Below are 16275 nucleotides of genomic sequence, written 5' to 3'. Positions count from 1 at the left end.
CTTTACCTATTATTCCAGATACTTTTGAAAAGGTCCAGGGATTCCCGTAGTCTGTTTGTGTTATTGTCTTCCCTTATTACCATGTTGTAGCTGCTGCAAGCCACAACGAAGATGATAGCTGTGACATCTGGGCAGAACACACAAAAGAAAGGCAGAAGGAAAGAAAGGAGAGAGAACAGAACATCTCTGTTATCCCAGCACATACTCTTCAGGGCAACACTGCCATTACTCACCAATCAGCCAAAAATACTAAAAAAAAGTTATCTGTAACACTGGACTCCTGTGCTAGTGAGATACTGTGTGTGGATATGAACACTAGGCTGCTCACACCTCAGAGAATAAGTTCAAAATAAAATATGGAATGTTTTTACTTACCATTAAAGCACTGGATCCATTTTCTTCTCTCATCTCTCTGGCCACCTACATCAAACATGCTGTTAAAAAGCCATAGGATGTTATATCACTTATGTGCACTAGGAAAAATCACACAAAGCATGCACAGCCCGAGGGTTCAGTTTAAAAATCTGACAGCCCCAAAGACAGAGGCAGCAAAATATCCCCTGAAGAGGAGAAAGATCTGCTGATGCTGCGCTGCATGTCAGAGACAGCTGCACTGCTCCACCTGCCCCACTCTGCCAGGAGAAGGCTACTGAACCCATAAAATGAAAAATACACTCTTCAAGGACAAGCATTGGCCTTCCCAGTCCACAGAAGTGCGTATGACATGTAAGGCTGGACCCACTGTACTATAAACCAGGACAGGTTTCAGGGTATTTTGATGCATGGTGGGGAGAGGGCATCTCTATATGGAGGAGGACACGGAGGCAGCTCGGCCCTGTCAGCACTGCCACCTTTCTGGGCAAGAACTTGAAAGAGAAGCCACTCTGACTGTGGGTGTTTTACAGAGACACAGCAAAAAACCCACAGAGCTTGCAGCCCTCTGGAAGAAGGGAGGATTCCCACTGACTTCTGTGAGCTCTCATCCCCAAAGGTATTTTATGATTTTACAGTGCTATACCAATGCACCAGTTTTTACAAGCAGCCACTCACAACCCTACTATAGACCACTACTAATACACATAACTAATAAAAGCTATTTTTTGCAAAGTATGAGGTAATTTTACTAGGACCTATGGAAAGAGAGCTAAAAAGCCAAATCAAACAACTAAAACCTATCCAACTCCCACCCTAAGCCTACTATACCACGCATACCTGAGCACAGACATCTGAATGGAGTTGTTAAAAATTAGTATGATATTCATAAACCATTACTAATAGACTTACTGGAAATTTACTTTATCTACTTGAAATCTTGTTTCAAAAATCCCTGATGTCAACACTCTGCATCTTAATAGGTCCTGGAAATAAGAACACAGAAGCTGATTAGTAAGGCTTTTTTTCTAACCCATTTTGTTTTTAAAAGCTTGGAATACTATTTTCCATGAAAAGTCTTAGATGTTTCATTTAATTAAAGTTCAATCAGACCTCTTGGTAAATTGGCATTTGTCTGTACTGACATGGTAGATAAACTTAATCATGATCACTGCATTTGGTTTGTGCACACTCAGAAAGCAGGAGACCCCATCTGTGTTCTCCTTACTGCCCACTGAAACCTGTTCTTGATGGCCATACACCTTGGTATGTGATGACGATAATGAATTCTAAAGTTACATAAAACTAAGAAAAATGTTATTCATGTTGTAAAGTCAAGTATTCAAATGTTAGAAAACTCCAGATTTACAGTTGCCCAGGTAACCTTAACTCTGCCCTCTTTTGTACTGAATGAGACAGGAATCCTATCGAAATAATAGCTTGTGACTGAGTAATTAAAGCTCTATTACAGAGCACAAGGGAACAGAATTTAGGTTGTACAGAAATGTGGCATTTCTTTCTTAGTTTTTAAACTAGGGATACTTTACAACTTAACCGACTTCCTTTCAATAATTAAAAAATAATAATTTCCTCAATTCTCAAGGGGAGTAGGCAAAAGCGATATATGATGCCCCCTTCATGGATGGAAGGAGGCAGCCTGTGGTGCAGAGTGCAGGCACAGCTTGACTTTTCTCCCCTACCCTACCATCTACTGCTTCTGGTAGCCAAGGCAAACCATGGCTGCTTTGACAGCTGCATGCACTCAGCTGAAGGCCACTTATTTAATACTTTCAGTTATTTTATATGTTACTGTCATTTTCTGTCGCTTGCTGACATTTATTTGTTATGGTGCACAAAAACCCCCAAAAACCAGAAAGCAAGGGAAGAGAGGAAATTAGTGCTTTTTACCAGTTAATTCAGCAAGGCAACTGATACAGCATAGCAAAAACAAAAGCAGAAGAGAGTCCCCCCCTCAGAGCAAAAGTTTTCCACCTGCCAAATACCAAAGGTGTTTTCTGGTCTTTCAAGACATTTCTTCTCAAAGGAAGTACCAGGAAAAATTTCTAGGTGATGAAAGACTACTTCAGGTAGAGAAAGGCCTCCCAGCAACAAACAGGCCAACACTAATGTAAACAATGAAAGCAAAAATGAGGCTTTTCTTCACTGACTTCTCTCCCTAGGTGAGTGATATCAATGCTAAAACCATGAGGTCTAGATGGAGCAAATCCCAGTGCTACTGCTTTGGTCTGAAAATGTCCTGAGTGCTTGAATAATTGATCCTATACTGGGTCGACTATAGGACACTCTTGTGGACATGGACTTAAACTAGGTCTGAAGGAACAGGCTCTGCTCTGCATGTTTCCTTGGGTGATCTATGGCAAGTCACTTAATTTCTCTGAATTTCAGTCCCTGACTGCACGGTGAGATTTGACAACTCTGTTTTTTTTTAAGGGCATCCACGTGTTACATGCCTTGCATGGTTAGACTGAATTATCCAGTGCAGGGATTCTCTCCTGCCACCTGTATTTGCAGCTTCCAATGTGGGCCACAATCTTGGCTGAGACTGCTAGATGACAGTGGCATAGCAGCACTGAAAAATAACCACTTCAGAATGTTTGCTGAAGAGACATCAAAGGAAACCACACAGCCTGAGCTCAGGGAAGGCAGCCGAGGCCAGGCAACACGGTGAAGCCCCTTCTTATTTCAAGGCTGCCCCAGTTCAGCCTTAACATGAATGTGTTTGTCACTAGAGCACTCCAGCAAGATGTGTCACAGCATCTGGGAAAAAAATGTACTGTCCTGCAAATAAGGCTTAAATAGAAACTCTGCTGCCCACAGGAGATGGGCACAGGCTGCAAAGAATGGATCTGCACACCTGCAGACAAGTCTGCAAGTTCTGCTGCCGCCACTGGTGCTCTCCCTGAATCTGGACAACAGATCCACTGCAAGCTTTTGCCTCTGAAGAATCCTTCTGATAGACATGGGAAGTCTCCCGCTGGGATCACCTCCACGATTGAAATAAAGCATTACTTCTGTGTAGCAAAGGCTGGTGAGGGAAGCCATAAGCTTCTATGTTTCTGCTTTCTGATTTTTGTTCCATTCACCCCTTTTTGTGGGACGCAGAACAGGAAGAGGAAGCAAGAAGACAAAATTGATGTATTACAGGAATCACCGACCTACATATAACAACAGTAGAAGACAAGTTTGCACCACCAAAAAGCCTCTTCTTCTTTAATATCCCTTACTTAAACTGCTAGACCATATTCTGGTATTCTGCCATATGCCTTATTTCAGCTGCAGTAAAGACTAAAATAAATTACACAGACAATCCAGATGAATGGGAGTCTTGGTTCAGACCCTGCCCCATTATTTTTACTAACCTGATCTGTGGGTGTGTAGTCATCCATGCTGACGCTGTCAATTCTTTCTAAAAAGCTAGAAGAAAAATAAACATGCACTTAGATATGTAAAATATTGTCTAGTAGAAGACATTTCACTACCTTTTCTAGTTTACACGCCTGCTAAGAAGTAAAACACAACTTGAATAGTAAAGTTACAAGCCTGATGATTTCCTTATATTGCTGTAGGTTACATTTTACAAGGCAAACAAACATATTACCCAGACTTTGTTTCAATATAGCACTTTTAAAGTTACCATTACGCAGTGCTCACAAGTGGTTCAAAATGCAGTTAAAATGCTACAATTTTGGGAGATCCACCAAAAATACTACAACTAACCATAGATCTTAACATCATACGGTTGTTAAGACTTAAAAAAGATTTTGGAATTTGATACAGAAAATGTGGCAAAGGGGTGTCTTATTTAGCATAATGCTGATCAAGTATAATGTTATGTTAATTATGGTCTCAATAATGTTAGCAGAATTGCTTGTTGGTACATACAAAAAGCCTTGGACTGACTTGCCGCCCTCCAACACTGCAACTAAAGCACAAAAAGTGGAAGTTAATGAATCTGATTCTTTATGTCACCAAAACTCAGTGAGATGCACAGAGTGAAAGAAGGACTTACAGCTGCAGGGGAGGGCAAGAGAAAAGAGAACCAGAAAAACAGGGGGAATTACATTCTATGATTACTTATTAAAGATTTTTAAAGCTTTAATTCTTTCCTAATATGTGTTAGAATGGCAGCACTTAAGGACATAAAAAAGTGATTTTATATTTATTGCTAAAAGAGGCAGGTTCTCCTCTCTCACTTCCACCCATTTCTTAGATCTGGCTCATTTTCCCCAGACTGCCTGTATGACTTAGAAGCTTTCTTGAATTTCTACATTTTTATTTGGTATTTGGCAGTGAATATCCCATTGGCTGACACATCCCACTACAATATTATCAAAAGGCATGTTTTCCTCAATTTTACTTGAGTGTGCATGTGGAACACATGTCCCACTTAATTGCACTGGGAAAGAAAAAAAATCAGTGAACTCTTGACTTAAAATATAACTCACTGTTAACACAGGGGTCACACACACTGACCAGTTGAAAAAATAGCCCCCTAAAAGCTGTTTGTAATTCTCATAGCAGTTTCCCACGGATATGAACTGAAAGGAAAAGGAAATATACTGCATATGTATTTACTTACAATATTTTCCCTTTTCGAACCTCCACTGTTACAGCAGGGAAACAAAATGCAGTATCTACAGTTAGAATATCCAGCTTTTCTTTCTGGATGATCAAGGTGTGATGGCTAAGAACAGGTTTTTTTTAAAAAAATCACTGTTAGGCACAACCCAATGGGTGCCTGATAGCAAAACTATATGGGAGAAACTCTAAAGAAAAAGCATCTTTTCACAAATCCTCCTTCCTTGCCAAAAGCCCTATAAATTTATATAAGAATACAAAAGTATATTCCTATAGGAAGCTACAGTCACCATGGGAAAGCAGTTGTATTCAGGCTGAACCTTTTGGTCAGATGATTTTCATCACCTTGAGAACCTTGACCGAGCAAAGTTTAACTTCAGTTATCCCCACAGCTCATGCAGACACCAGAGCAGAGTGATGCATTTTTCAGTGACAACCTACTACCAGCAGAACTCTCATCTCACGCTTGAAGCAAAGGACATGAAACAAGAAGGCAAAAAAGCCCAAATCCAAAATGCCTCCAGGCTGAAACTCCCTGATCACAGTGTAATTTTCCTTAACATGGCTGTTCTTCTAAGTCTGCTCCAAAGTACGGACTATGGCTGACACAGAAAGGGATCTACTCAAAAGTGCGGATTGAAGTCAGTGTTTGTGCACAAATACAACACCACCACAAACCCTGCCAGACACACAGTGAATTGGCTTTTTTTGCAGAAACATTTCTTGGGAAGTTGGTGTATAAATCAGAGACAATACATTCTCCGATGTCTACAATACCAGGACCATTTTGGCAGAATTTATCCAAAATGGTTAAACACAGTATTTAGTGCTAACTCACACCTTTCTCACAAGTGCTATACAAGTGCTCAAGGGAGGTTTTTGGTTGTTAGCACTTGCATGTTTCCGACAGGCAAATTATGGTAAGGAACAGAGGAAGCTCCTTAGTAACTGCATTACAGAAGTAATGCAGTTACACGACACACAATCCATGACAGGTTGGGAAAGAGCTAAATCTCCTAATTAGATGTCCTACCTATCAGCTGAAGTCATCTTCCACTTCGTCCCAGCAGAAGGACCAGTTTTGAATAGCCTGAACTGCAACACTACAGCTAAGAGAGAGCCAGCTCTGACAAACATCATGGGCTTAAAAAATAACATTTGACACAGCAGCTGTACCATTAAATGCTTGTAAGGTTGCTGTCTGCATGTAAGCCATATTAAAATAAATGCAATGATTTACAAGGTTTACCTGCCACCTTGCTGTAACAAGCTGGAATATCACTAGCATCCAATAAATCCACATGCAGCTACTATTAAGATTAGGATAAATTTTGTAGCTTTATAGAAAATTAACCTTTCCAGTGTGTGATGGAAAGGCTTCCTAAGACTTCTTCTGCAACTACATCGCTAAGTGTGCAATGAGATTTCTAAGACAGCGAAACAGAGACAGCTACACTCTTACCTTTTCAAAAGAAAATCAGTTCTTGAATATCCTTCATATGAACTCCTTACTTGTCTAATTAGCACAGCACCAAAAAATAGTTCTGACAGGCAAATGTACACATTAGGTACAAGTAATGGATTCCAGATAAGATAAGGAGTCAATACTGCCTCATTTCTAAACACACTAACTTCATTCTCAGTACTGCACTAAAATGGAAAAACTGAAATTACTTTTCTAAACTGCTTTCCAGAGAACGTTAACTTCACCGAATCCTAGCTATCTTGAACAATTATGTTCTGACAAAACATAAATTATTTTATACATATATAGATATTTACAGATCAGCAAATTTTGAGTCTGCATGACTGAAATTTCAATTTAAAGAGCTTAAAGTACAAAAAGATCTCTCAACTGTGGTAACGCTCATGTCTCAAAGAATCAGTGTGAGGAAAACATAATAACAGAAGAATGAATAAAAATGGACACCAAGTATCACTTACTCTCTTTTTAGATCCTGTTTTTTTCAGCTCAGGGATATAATTATTTTCACAGAATCATGCCTTTTTACAATACTGACAGGTATTCTATTTATGTAGCTTCTATAGAAACCCATACTCAGGATTTATGTTAAATTATGCAGTGACTGTTTTGCATGCATGTGCAACGAACTTCAAACTCACACATTCAATTCAACTGTGAATAAAACAATAACATGACACAATATTTATATTTCTATTTCACAGTTGTGGTTTTACTTATAAAGGATTCAGTCAGATAACTAGTATGACATTTAGGTTCTTCTTAATTTTACAGTAGAGTGTTTTACATTTCCTTACACAGAGCAGCAGAAACTACCCTTTTCTTGAGAAATTAGTTAGGCAAGGTATTGGAAGGAAGGTCTCCTCTGCTCTGTTTGGAAATGCAGTGGTTTGGTTTGGCAACAAATTAAAGCAAAGTAAAATGGACCGATAAAGTTAAAAAAAATAATGAGCTACTGACATTATTATATCTATTATTAAGCTGATCTGTAGTTTTATAAATATCTTCAGTGAGTTTCCTAGGAAACTCAGCTGACACTTAGTTTGACAAGCAATCTCTAAATTTTATATTATGCAAGCTGTGAACACAAAAGTACAGGTTTTAGATGTGCCTGCCAGTGCATGTGGGAACTATCAATAAGCATTATTCTCTTTAAAAACCATGGCAATTTGAGCAGCAGTAGCAGCTATATAAGAATTTCTGAAAAAAGGATTCATAAATGCACAAATAAAGAGGAGGTAATCGTACATGAAAATCCTTTTCTCACTGAATAAATCACTACATGGCTCTGTATAGATATTCTGACTCCACAAACAAAATGACAATTAAAAGAAAAATCGTGTCTTGAGAACAATATGATAGACAGAAAACCCATGCTATATTTGTAAGCGTACTTTGACATCCAAAGAACTGGAAAGATGAAGTGCTAAATCACAGATCAATACACCAAATTAGGCATTTTAATAAATCTTGATCTACTTCAACCATTTGTATGCTCTCACTGTAATATTTCAATGGCCTTATATCAAAAAATTCCCATGGAAAACAAGAAATCAAACCCATTCAAAATGCTTGTCTCTTTAAAAGGAAAAGGTATAGTGGCAAATCCTTATGGTTTTAAGTTCTCAGGTGAAGAATCTCAAAATTATCTTCAAGTAAGCTGTGGGGTCAGCAAACCTTTACAATTTGGATGGACCATTAAGGGCTTTGCAAACTCCTTAGCCAGGCTCAAATAAACACATATATATGTGTGTGTGTGTGTGTGTATGTATGTATGTATGTATATGAAACCATCCAGAACTAGGACTTTTAATTCCACTCTCCTCAGATATGAAGTCACAGGTGAGGCAGACACTTCACAAGAAAAAAGAATAACCCAAGTCTCTAGGGAAGTGAAATGGAAAAAAAAAATTTTTTTTGTTTCTGCTGCAGTTCTCAGGGACATCAATATTGAACTTCCCCCCTTTCCCCCCCCCATTACATATATATACACACACACACACACACATATATTTTTTTAATCAGCTAAGGCATTATAATCCTGTTAATTCTTCCTGCAACATTTGAAACAGGAAACTGCGGATTTCTGTTTTCGAGAATACCTGAATACCTTAGGCTCCAAGGCTGGGCTTCAAGCAAACGCATGCTATTCTGATACATTTCTTGGTAAGTGAGAAAGACATAATGAAAACAGCCTCCAGTAATATTCTAACCCCCTAAAGGATTTATTTTCCCAAGTCATTTGCTGAAAATACCAGCAGAAATCCCTCAGAAGGCTTGACAAAATTTACCGGCTAAGGATTTTCCTGCCAAATTTAAAGCATCACTATATTTTAAATACAGCTTCCATGTGACAGAGGAGTACCCTTCTCTCCCCTCCACACCACGCTGCAGTCGCTTCCCACCAGGAGCCAGCACGCGTGCGAGGGCACAGCGAAAAGGGGCAGAGCGAAAAGGGAGAACCAGACCTGTTGGGATCCGCCCTGGCTCACGGATGCTGTGCCCCAGTTTTGAAACACCAGCTGCTGCAGAAGCTGTTACGGAAGAAAACACCCAAAACAAACACACGAGTACTAAAGATGCTGCTGGAACAGAGCGCCGCCTCCAGCAGGGCTGGGAACCCACGGATCGGTGCTGGGCTTGTCACACGGGTTTGGCCCCTGCTCCGTGCCCTGTGCGCTCCCGGCTGTACCAAGTCCCTGTCTGACGGCGATCCCGCGTCCCTCCAGCCGCGGGGACACGGCCGGGGACACGGGCTGTGCCGGGGGCGACAGCCGGGAGGGGGCGCTCTCTGCCCGGCTCCCGCTCCCGCTCCTTTCCCTTCCCGTCCCTTCCCTGCCCGGCCCCTTTCCCGGACCGTGTCCGCAGGCGGAGGGAGGCTCTGCTGCGTCTCGCCCCGAGGTTGTTGCTCAAACACAGGTAAAACATGAATTTAGCAAAGATCTTCTGAATTTACCTTGCGTATCCCTTTTGTCAGCTTTCCCTCCCGTACCTCCCCACGGCCTGCCAGCCTCCCAGCAGAGCTCATGCTGCGCTGCCCAGGGCTGGTAAAGGGCTGCGTGGGGATGACCGAAAAATGGTGGGGTTTGTCCACAGAAACGCACCTTCACCCATCCGTAACTCCCAGCTCGCCAGCAAGGAGAGCCTGCTGTGTCAGGAGACGAAAAGGTTAAAAAGGAGACCAAGAGGGAGAGCAAAGTACAGTCATGCCTGAAAACCGCCAGCTCCTTATCCGCCCAGGGAAGTTTGAGGATCTGTGGTTCAAAGGATCTGCCCAGCCCTCTGCTCGGGCCAGGGGGGACGCAGCGGCTGGAGGCGGGGCACCACCAGCCTGCTGGGGACCACGGACAAGCGATACGATTGTACAACCTCTGGCAAAGCCATGTATTTCCCCAGAGCAGCACCATCCATTGAGCTTGCTCCAGAGGGAGAGGGGCAACAAGACTGGGCAGGGTCTCAGGCCACCGATGGTGATCTCTCCTGGACACTCAAGCTGTGCTGCACAAGCAGCTTGACTGGGAGCATGTAACCCATTTTGTTTTGTCTCCCTGGCCATAGCTGCTGCCAGCTGTGGCCCCAGCCACCATGAAGCCATCAAGAGCACTGCTGTCATGAGAGGCTTTACTCGTACCAGCCATCAATGCTCCCCAGTGATCGCACAAAGCAGGAAAACTCCAGTTTAAACCCTATTTACTGATGACAACTTTGGCCAAGACACTAAAAGCAAAGACAGATGATGATGGCTGCAACCAAGGGCTCACATACCATTCATCAGGCATCCCTCTCCTTCAAGAAGCCAGACTGCTGGTGGCAACTGGGGGCACATTTGGTGAGGAGAAAGAAAGATGGCCAAAATCTGTAGTTTTCATGGTCTGTGGGTTTGGTTAAGGGAGTTTCCTAGCAGACATCCACTTTAACCTCACTTTCTCCACTGCTAAGTATGTACTGCAGAACATCTCTAAGCTTCGCAGGCTTTGGCATGTGTCCAGCTATTAGCCTAAACAAATGCACAGATAGTTTGATTGCATTAAACATTTCAACTGTATCAGTAATACCCCCTTTTTGCTTAATAACAGCAATACCACTTTTAACTGAAAATAGATGAACTAAACTAAAACATGAATAAACAGTATGACTTCCATAACAGCTTGCCCCCACCGGTTCCCTAAATTTGTTAAGAAGCAGTGCAAATTTTGGGAAATGCATTTCTTCCTTCTAAATTTAGCAAACTAACCACTTCTTGGCTTAGCAGATGTTTTTGCTTTCTGAGCGAGAGGCCTATGGGGATCATCATTAACCCTCTTCTTAACATAAACACTGACTAAGACTTAAATCTGGAAAACTGTCATTCACACAGAAAGGTTAACAGGCTCCAGCAGAAATGAGACTCATCATCTGCAACTTCTACCACATGGGATCTCAGAGAACAGGGAAGATGACAGGCAAAGAGAGAAAAAAGACGAAAGGTAATTTATTCACTTATTTTAGAAGGGACATTATTTTTCTACTGCGTGTGTTCAGATGTTTTATTCCCAGGGGTGCAAGTGGTGGAGCTGCTGCAAAACACAGACTAAGAATGAAGCACTGATAAAATCTGAAGCTTAGACTGGCACATGCAGACCCTCCTTCTGACCAGCTAGAATCCACTGAATTCACTGTATCTTCTTCTTCCTTGTGAGTGGATAATCCTAGGCAGACAATCGTTATGTGCATATTGATACACCCATGGAGTGTTTATATGGACACAGATTTGAGTTCTGCAATGTAAAGGCTACACAGAGGACATCCTGCAATTTTAAGTGCAATTTTAAGTGCAATTTTGAACAGAGGACCCACAGATAAAAACCTGAAAACAGAAAGCTCATATTGTGGTATCCAGAGAGATCTGGATCCTAACTGCTTTGTGAGCTGATGTACGGCAGATTAGGATCTCTTTATCCACTGTCTGAATGAAACAACTATTTAACATCTTCCACCAACTACACAGACTGGTGCTGGAAGGGAACCTGAGAATACCTGAAACATCAGATGAGACACATGCAGAATGCAGCTGTCTCATCAGGACCTGCAGAATGTGCCTTTTGACAGAATGACAGATCAAAACCTTAGGTTTATGTCCCACTAACTAAACTGCATAGAAGACCTCACCTCCATCTCTTCTGGTGAATTCTTCAAAAAGATCTTGGACTTTTATGTTCAGGAAAGCTGAGGAAAAAGCTGTGGGAAAAAGCCTTGGTAATACTCAAAGCTATAAAATGCATCAGGTTTACAAGCACCAGATACATACCATAGCATTGCTAGCGGATGTCAAAAGTTACCAAAATGTATTTTCGCTGGATGTTGCACAGAGTTTCCCCTGTTGCTTACAAGTTTATCTTGCTGTCATAATGGAAAAATTATTTCAGTGCAACTTACATATTCTGGTTCATGGCTTTGTTTTCAAAAATGGTTGCACAGTAGATATCTTCCTAGTGTACACAAATTCACCAAGTACTATGAGTCCTGAAGAATGCCAAATCCAGGTTAGAAACAGCAATGGTTGTTAGAAGTTGAAGATCACTTACTCTGGTGGAAGTGGTTTGGAATAATAAGTCTGTTATGGTGACTGCAAAAATGGAAAAACCAGTTTGACTGGTGTTTTCTACAGAAGAGAAAGCAGAAAATCCCCAAACAGGAGAAGCAAAGGTAACAAAACACAGACTGAAAACGAAGTCATGAGAAGTTTGTGTTTACCTGTGGCACCAGTCCAAACACAGTGCAAAAGAACTTGCTGCCAAAAGTTCTCAGACCTATAATCAAGCCAGATGATTCAAAAAAGAGGATACTAATACTCTCTTGAAAACCCAGATGAAGAAAAGTGAATTCTTTAGGGTGGCGAACACTCTTGGCCAGGAAAAGCACATATGCATATTTATTACTGTTTTCAGACCTGTGCCTTTTTGCTGACACGAGAGTGAAAGGAACAGCGTGTTAGAATCCTGAGCAAAATGAGAGTGTATCTGTTTGCTTTCACCTATTGTGTTTGTCAGGTGTTGACACGACCCAGAGAATTGACATGGCTGGAGGCCGAGTGAGTGCTGGGGTTAAACAGGAGAACAGCAGTAGTTTCAAGGATTAACATTTGGATCACAGGATCAGCTCTCATGACAACGTCTTGGAGGCTTCAAGACATAGGCAGGATCTGGAGTTCCTATAGGTAACAACCATTCGAGGAATATGAGGGCTCCTACCAACTATCCTACCAGAGAAGAAGCTTTCTGGGATTGCATGTAAAACCTGAAGTATGCCATCAGTGCGAACCAAGAAAATTTTTCTATGAGAAAGTCAAGAAGGCGACCAGCTTCCTGCACAGTGGGAAAAAAGAAACTCTTAATGCCGACCTTGCAGAACAGCTGGTAAAATTTCCTTTTCCTTATTGCAGTTTATGAAGTGCAGTGATGGATCATTTCTCTTCTGCACTTCTGCATTCCTTAATCCTTGTCTCAGCTTTAACAGTGCACTCTCATACCTTCACCTTGTGTGAAGGACATGCTTCACAAAAGGTAAGGGTCATGCTGGACACAACTCTATGAGTAATCCTTTGATGTGCCGGGCTGCTGTGTGGTTCACCAGCTTCTTCTCAGAGTTACTGAAATAGGATATCACCTTGTCAATGTTCAAGGCAAGAAAACTTACACAACAGGACAAAAATTAATGGCTCAGGAGTTAAAGGACAGAAGGATGATGAGGACTGACATCCTTTCAGCAGTTCCTGAGCATTTAACCTCCAAACACCCAACAGAACCACTTCACCTATCATTCAGAGGTAGACCTGTTGCCTTCACTTTTGCAAAGCTAAGGGACATGGCAACCATTCACCTTCAATGGGAAGGACTCAAAGCTTGCTCTCTTCCCAAACTTGTTCATGCCAGGCACTAGAATTTATTAGGGCTTCCCTAATTGTAGTCTAAAACAGATGGGTTATCCTTCTTATTCCCACGCACAACACACTCTGGAGCTGTTAATGAAAAACAGTATCTGGTAAATATCTGTGTATGATCATCTGCACTAGAAATTACCAGGTGAAAGTAAGAACATCAAGAAGAAAGAGGTCTAACAGTACAGATACAAATGCTAGACATAACCATTAGAGTCATAAGAAAATTCCTGTACCTTTACAAATGCTGCTGCTGAGACATTTTCTTTAAATCACCATTATCCTGCCCATTTTAGAACAGGATATATTTAACCACTGAATGTATTCAAGCAATTGGTCACACCACCTACGGCTTGGCTGAGTGATTTCCTTGGGTAGCTGGAGGAAGACATGGAACTAAAGCAAGAAGATGAATTGTTACTACAAAAATGGAAGGAGAAGAATGCAGTGACTATGTCCAGCTTGCTAATAATTGGCCTAATTCCACTTAGCAGCTATAAGCTATTTAAACAAGGGTTTAAATAAAACTTAAGTGTTAAAAACTAGCCCTACAACCCTGCTACCTGTGCATTTGAGAGGAAGTCATGTTAACAACTGTTTACTATTAATACAGCATTTTGTGAAAAGCATTCCTAATGCTGCACTCCCTGTTTCTTTACACTCTCATCCATTTTCCTCGACTCTTACAGCGCACAGTGCACTTGTACGATTAAAACAACATACAATGACCTGAGTTTGAGGAATGAGGAAAGTAATTATGCAACAACCTGATTATGTCCTGCTTCAAGTTACTTTAAAGATTAGGTTACGCTTCTGTTTTTAATCATTCTACCCTGTACCCAACAGGTGGTTGTCATTTCCTGGGTCTGGTTTACAAAAAGCTGGAGCAAAGGGATCTTGGCTTGTGGCTAACAGAGAATTTGGCACCATGGGCAATCTTTGCTGCTCCCTGTGTGGACTCCACACTGAAATGTTGGCTGCCAGTGCTCCCACACCATCTTCTTCCTGAGGTGGGAGAGCTCAGAAAGGAGGGGGCTGAGCAGCACTGGACAGGCTGTGCTGGTGCTGCAATACAGCAGCATGGCCCAGCCAGCCTGAGGACCTGCAGGGAGCCACTGGGGAGCCTGGCAGCTGCAGCTCCTTGCACGATCGTGGCCAATATTACCACCCCGAGGGTATGATGGTGGTACTCTGCGAACAACTTTGGCCTTTACAGCTGAAAAGTCACCCTGCCACTTCCTAGGAGCTATTGCTTTGTGCACCATGTTCGCATCTGCAAGGAAGGGCAGAAACTTGATAGAAGCCAACTTATTTTAATAAATCCCCTGAGGCCAATTTCAAACCCTGGACTACTTCTAAAACTCCTAACAAGAGGCACTGAGAAGGAAGCTGAACTTCCTAATTTGTCTTCTCCACCCATACAGTTAGTGGAAAAAACGTGGAAGATTTATGCAATAGCAGCTGGAAAAGGCTGAACAGGAATATACAAATAAGGCATAAATGTCAGAAACCCAAAGCCACTTGTCAGTTCAGATTTCAAAATGTTGTCATTTCTCTCTTTTCTTTCTTTTAAAGAGAAGATTAAAAATACCATTCCCAGCTTGGATGTAACCTGTGGAAACGAAACCAGGAATTATTTGTTCTCTAAATATGGAATCATCACTCATGTTTATGTAATGATTTATAGCTGGTGACATATAGGCAGCTCATCCTGTGGTCAGGCTCTGAGGGCAGGTGCAAGTTTTGTATTTTCAGGGAGAAAAGTAGATGCCTTTTTATCCTTTTGCTTTTTCTTTCTCACTTGAAATGTGAGGATGCCTAGAACAACAAATTCCCTAACAGGTTCTCTTTTCCCCATCAAACTGTGTGTATGACACTGTGGCTCAGATGCTGGAATATGGTCTGAGAAGGAGCATGCCCAGCACCTGTTCTGAGGGCGAGAACGACTCTTGTGACAGTCTCCCAGGATGAGACCTTTTTTCACAGAAAGTCCGAATTCAACCGAATTTCGAATATAAAAGTTCTTCAGACTATTGCTCAGAAGAGTTGGTTGCCCTCAGGAGGTGGAGGCAGAAGGATCCGAAGTCGGGTGTGAAGAAGAAGAAGGACCTTTATCCTTTGGGACTTCAGCCTCCAGGATCTCGGCTCCGCTATGAGCTGACATGCTCAATAACACAGAGTTGGACATTTTTCAAACAAGAAATCTGGGAAGCTTCACTAAGTGATACCAGACCTAAACTGCAATGTCACAGACAAAACCTCAGCCCTGGGTAAAGGAATATCCTTCTGAATTACTGCCTTTGCTCAGTACCTAAAAACTGAATTTTTAAATTACTGGTATATTATTTTTAAAAATGGTCTTCCCTCCCCTAAAAAAAAGAAGTCTTTCTTCAAAAGGGCTTTCAATAATAAGGTGCACTGAAATACAGTGAAAATTAATTAGGGACTAGATATTGTATTAAAATCATCACAGAAACAAAATCAAAACACAAAGTTCTGTTGTTGTTTGTTTTTTCTACTTCCAATCAAAAGGGATTTCTGATCCCAAATACCAGAGCACAGGTACGGCAGCCAAATCTGCAAGCATTTATTTTAATCAAATAAGCACACAGATAATTGCTAATCTTATAATCCCTCCAAATTGTTAGTAACCTCCTTAATTAGATTAGACATAATCCAGTCCTAACACCAGCACTATAAATACTGATCTCCCGGCCTTAACAAATGTCTGTACTGCAGCAGGGTATCATGCATTAGATGTCGAAGCATCCAAAGCTTACACTTCCTTCAGGAAAGTAACTTTGCTTTGTGGGGCATTACTTTGTTTGGGGGTGCATTGACAAAAATTTTAAGTAAATCCAAAAAGTAAAGGTTTACAACATAACTGTGATATTTTGAAAGCAAA

General features: G+C 41.4%; 1 protein-coding gene across 4 annotated transcripts in view; it reads right to left on the bottom strand.

The window, feature by feature from the left end:
* The window catches only part of GNAL (G protein subunit alpha L), a 188876-nt gene that overhangs the window by 12477 nt on the left and 160124 nt on the right, over positions 1 to 16275 (bottom strand). For 2 of the 4 annotated variants that reach the window (XM_042031671.1, XM_042031681.1), the window contains exons 6-9: positions 3753 to 3807; positions 1285 to 1358; positions 376 to 434; positions 7 to 127 (exon numbers count right to left, since the gene is read on the bottom strand). In XM_042031671.1, coding sequence (XP_041887605.1) covers positions 7 to 127; positions 376 to 434; positions 1285 to 1358; positions 3753 to 3807 — 309 coding nt within the window. Of the gene's footprint in view, positions 1 to 6; positions 128 to 375; positions 435 to 1284; positions 1359 to 3752; positions 3808 to 8922; positions 8942 to 9558; positions 9667 to 16275 lie in introns of those variants that run through there. The other 2 variants (XM_042031690.1, XM_042031699.1) reach the window with 2 other exon arrangements.

Source organism: Corvus kubaryi, unplaced genomic scaffold, assembly GCF_017639235.1.
Source record: "Corvus kubaryi isolate FWS band 111438036 unplaced genomic scaffold, C.kubaryi_AGA036_p1.0 132, whole genome shotgun sequence".
In the NCBI taxonomy this organism is placed as follows: Eukaryota; Metazoa; Chordata; class Aves; order Passeriformes; family Corvidae; genus Corvus; species Corvus kubaryi.
The sequence above is the reverse complement of the archived record's forward strand: the minus strand, read 5'-3'. Positions and strand labels throughout refer to the sequence as shown.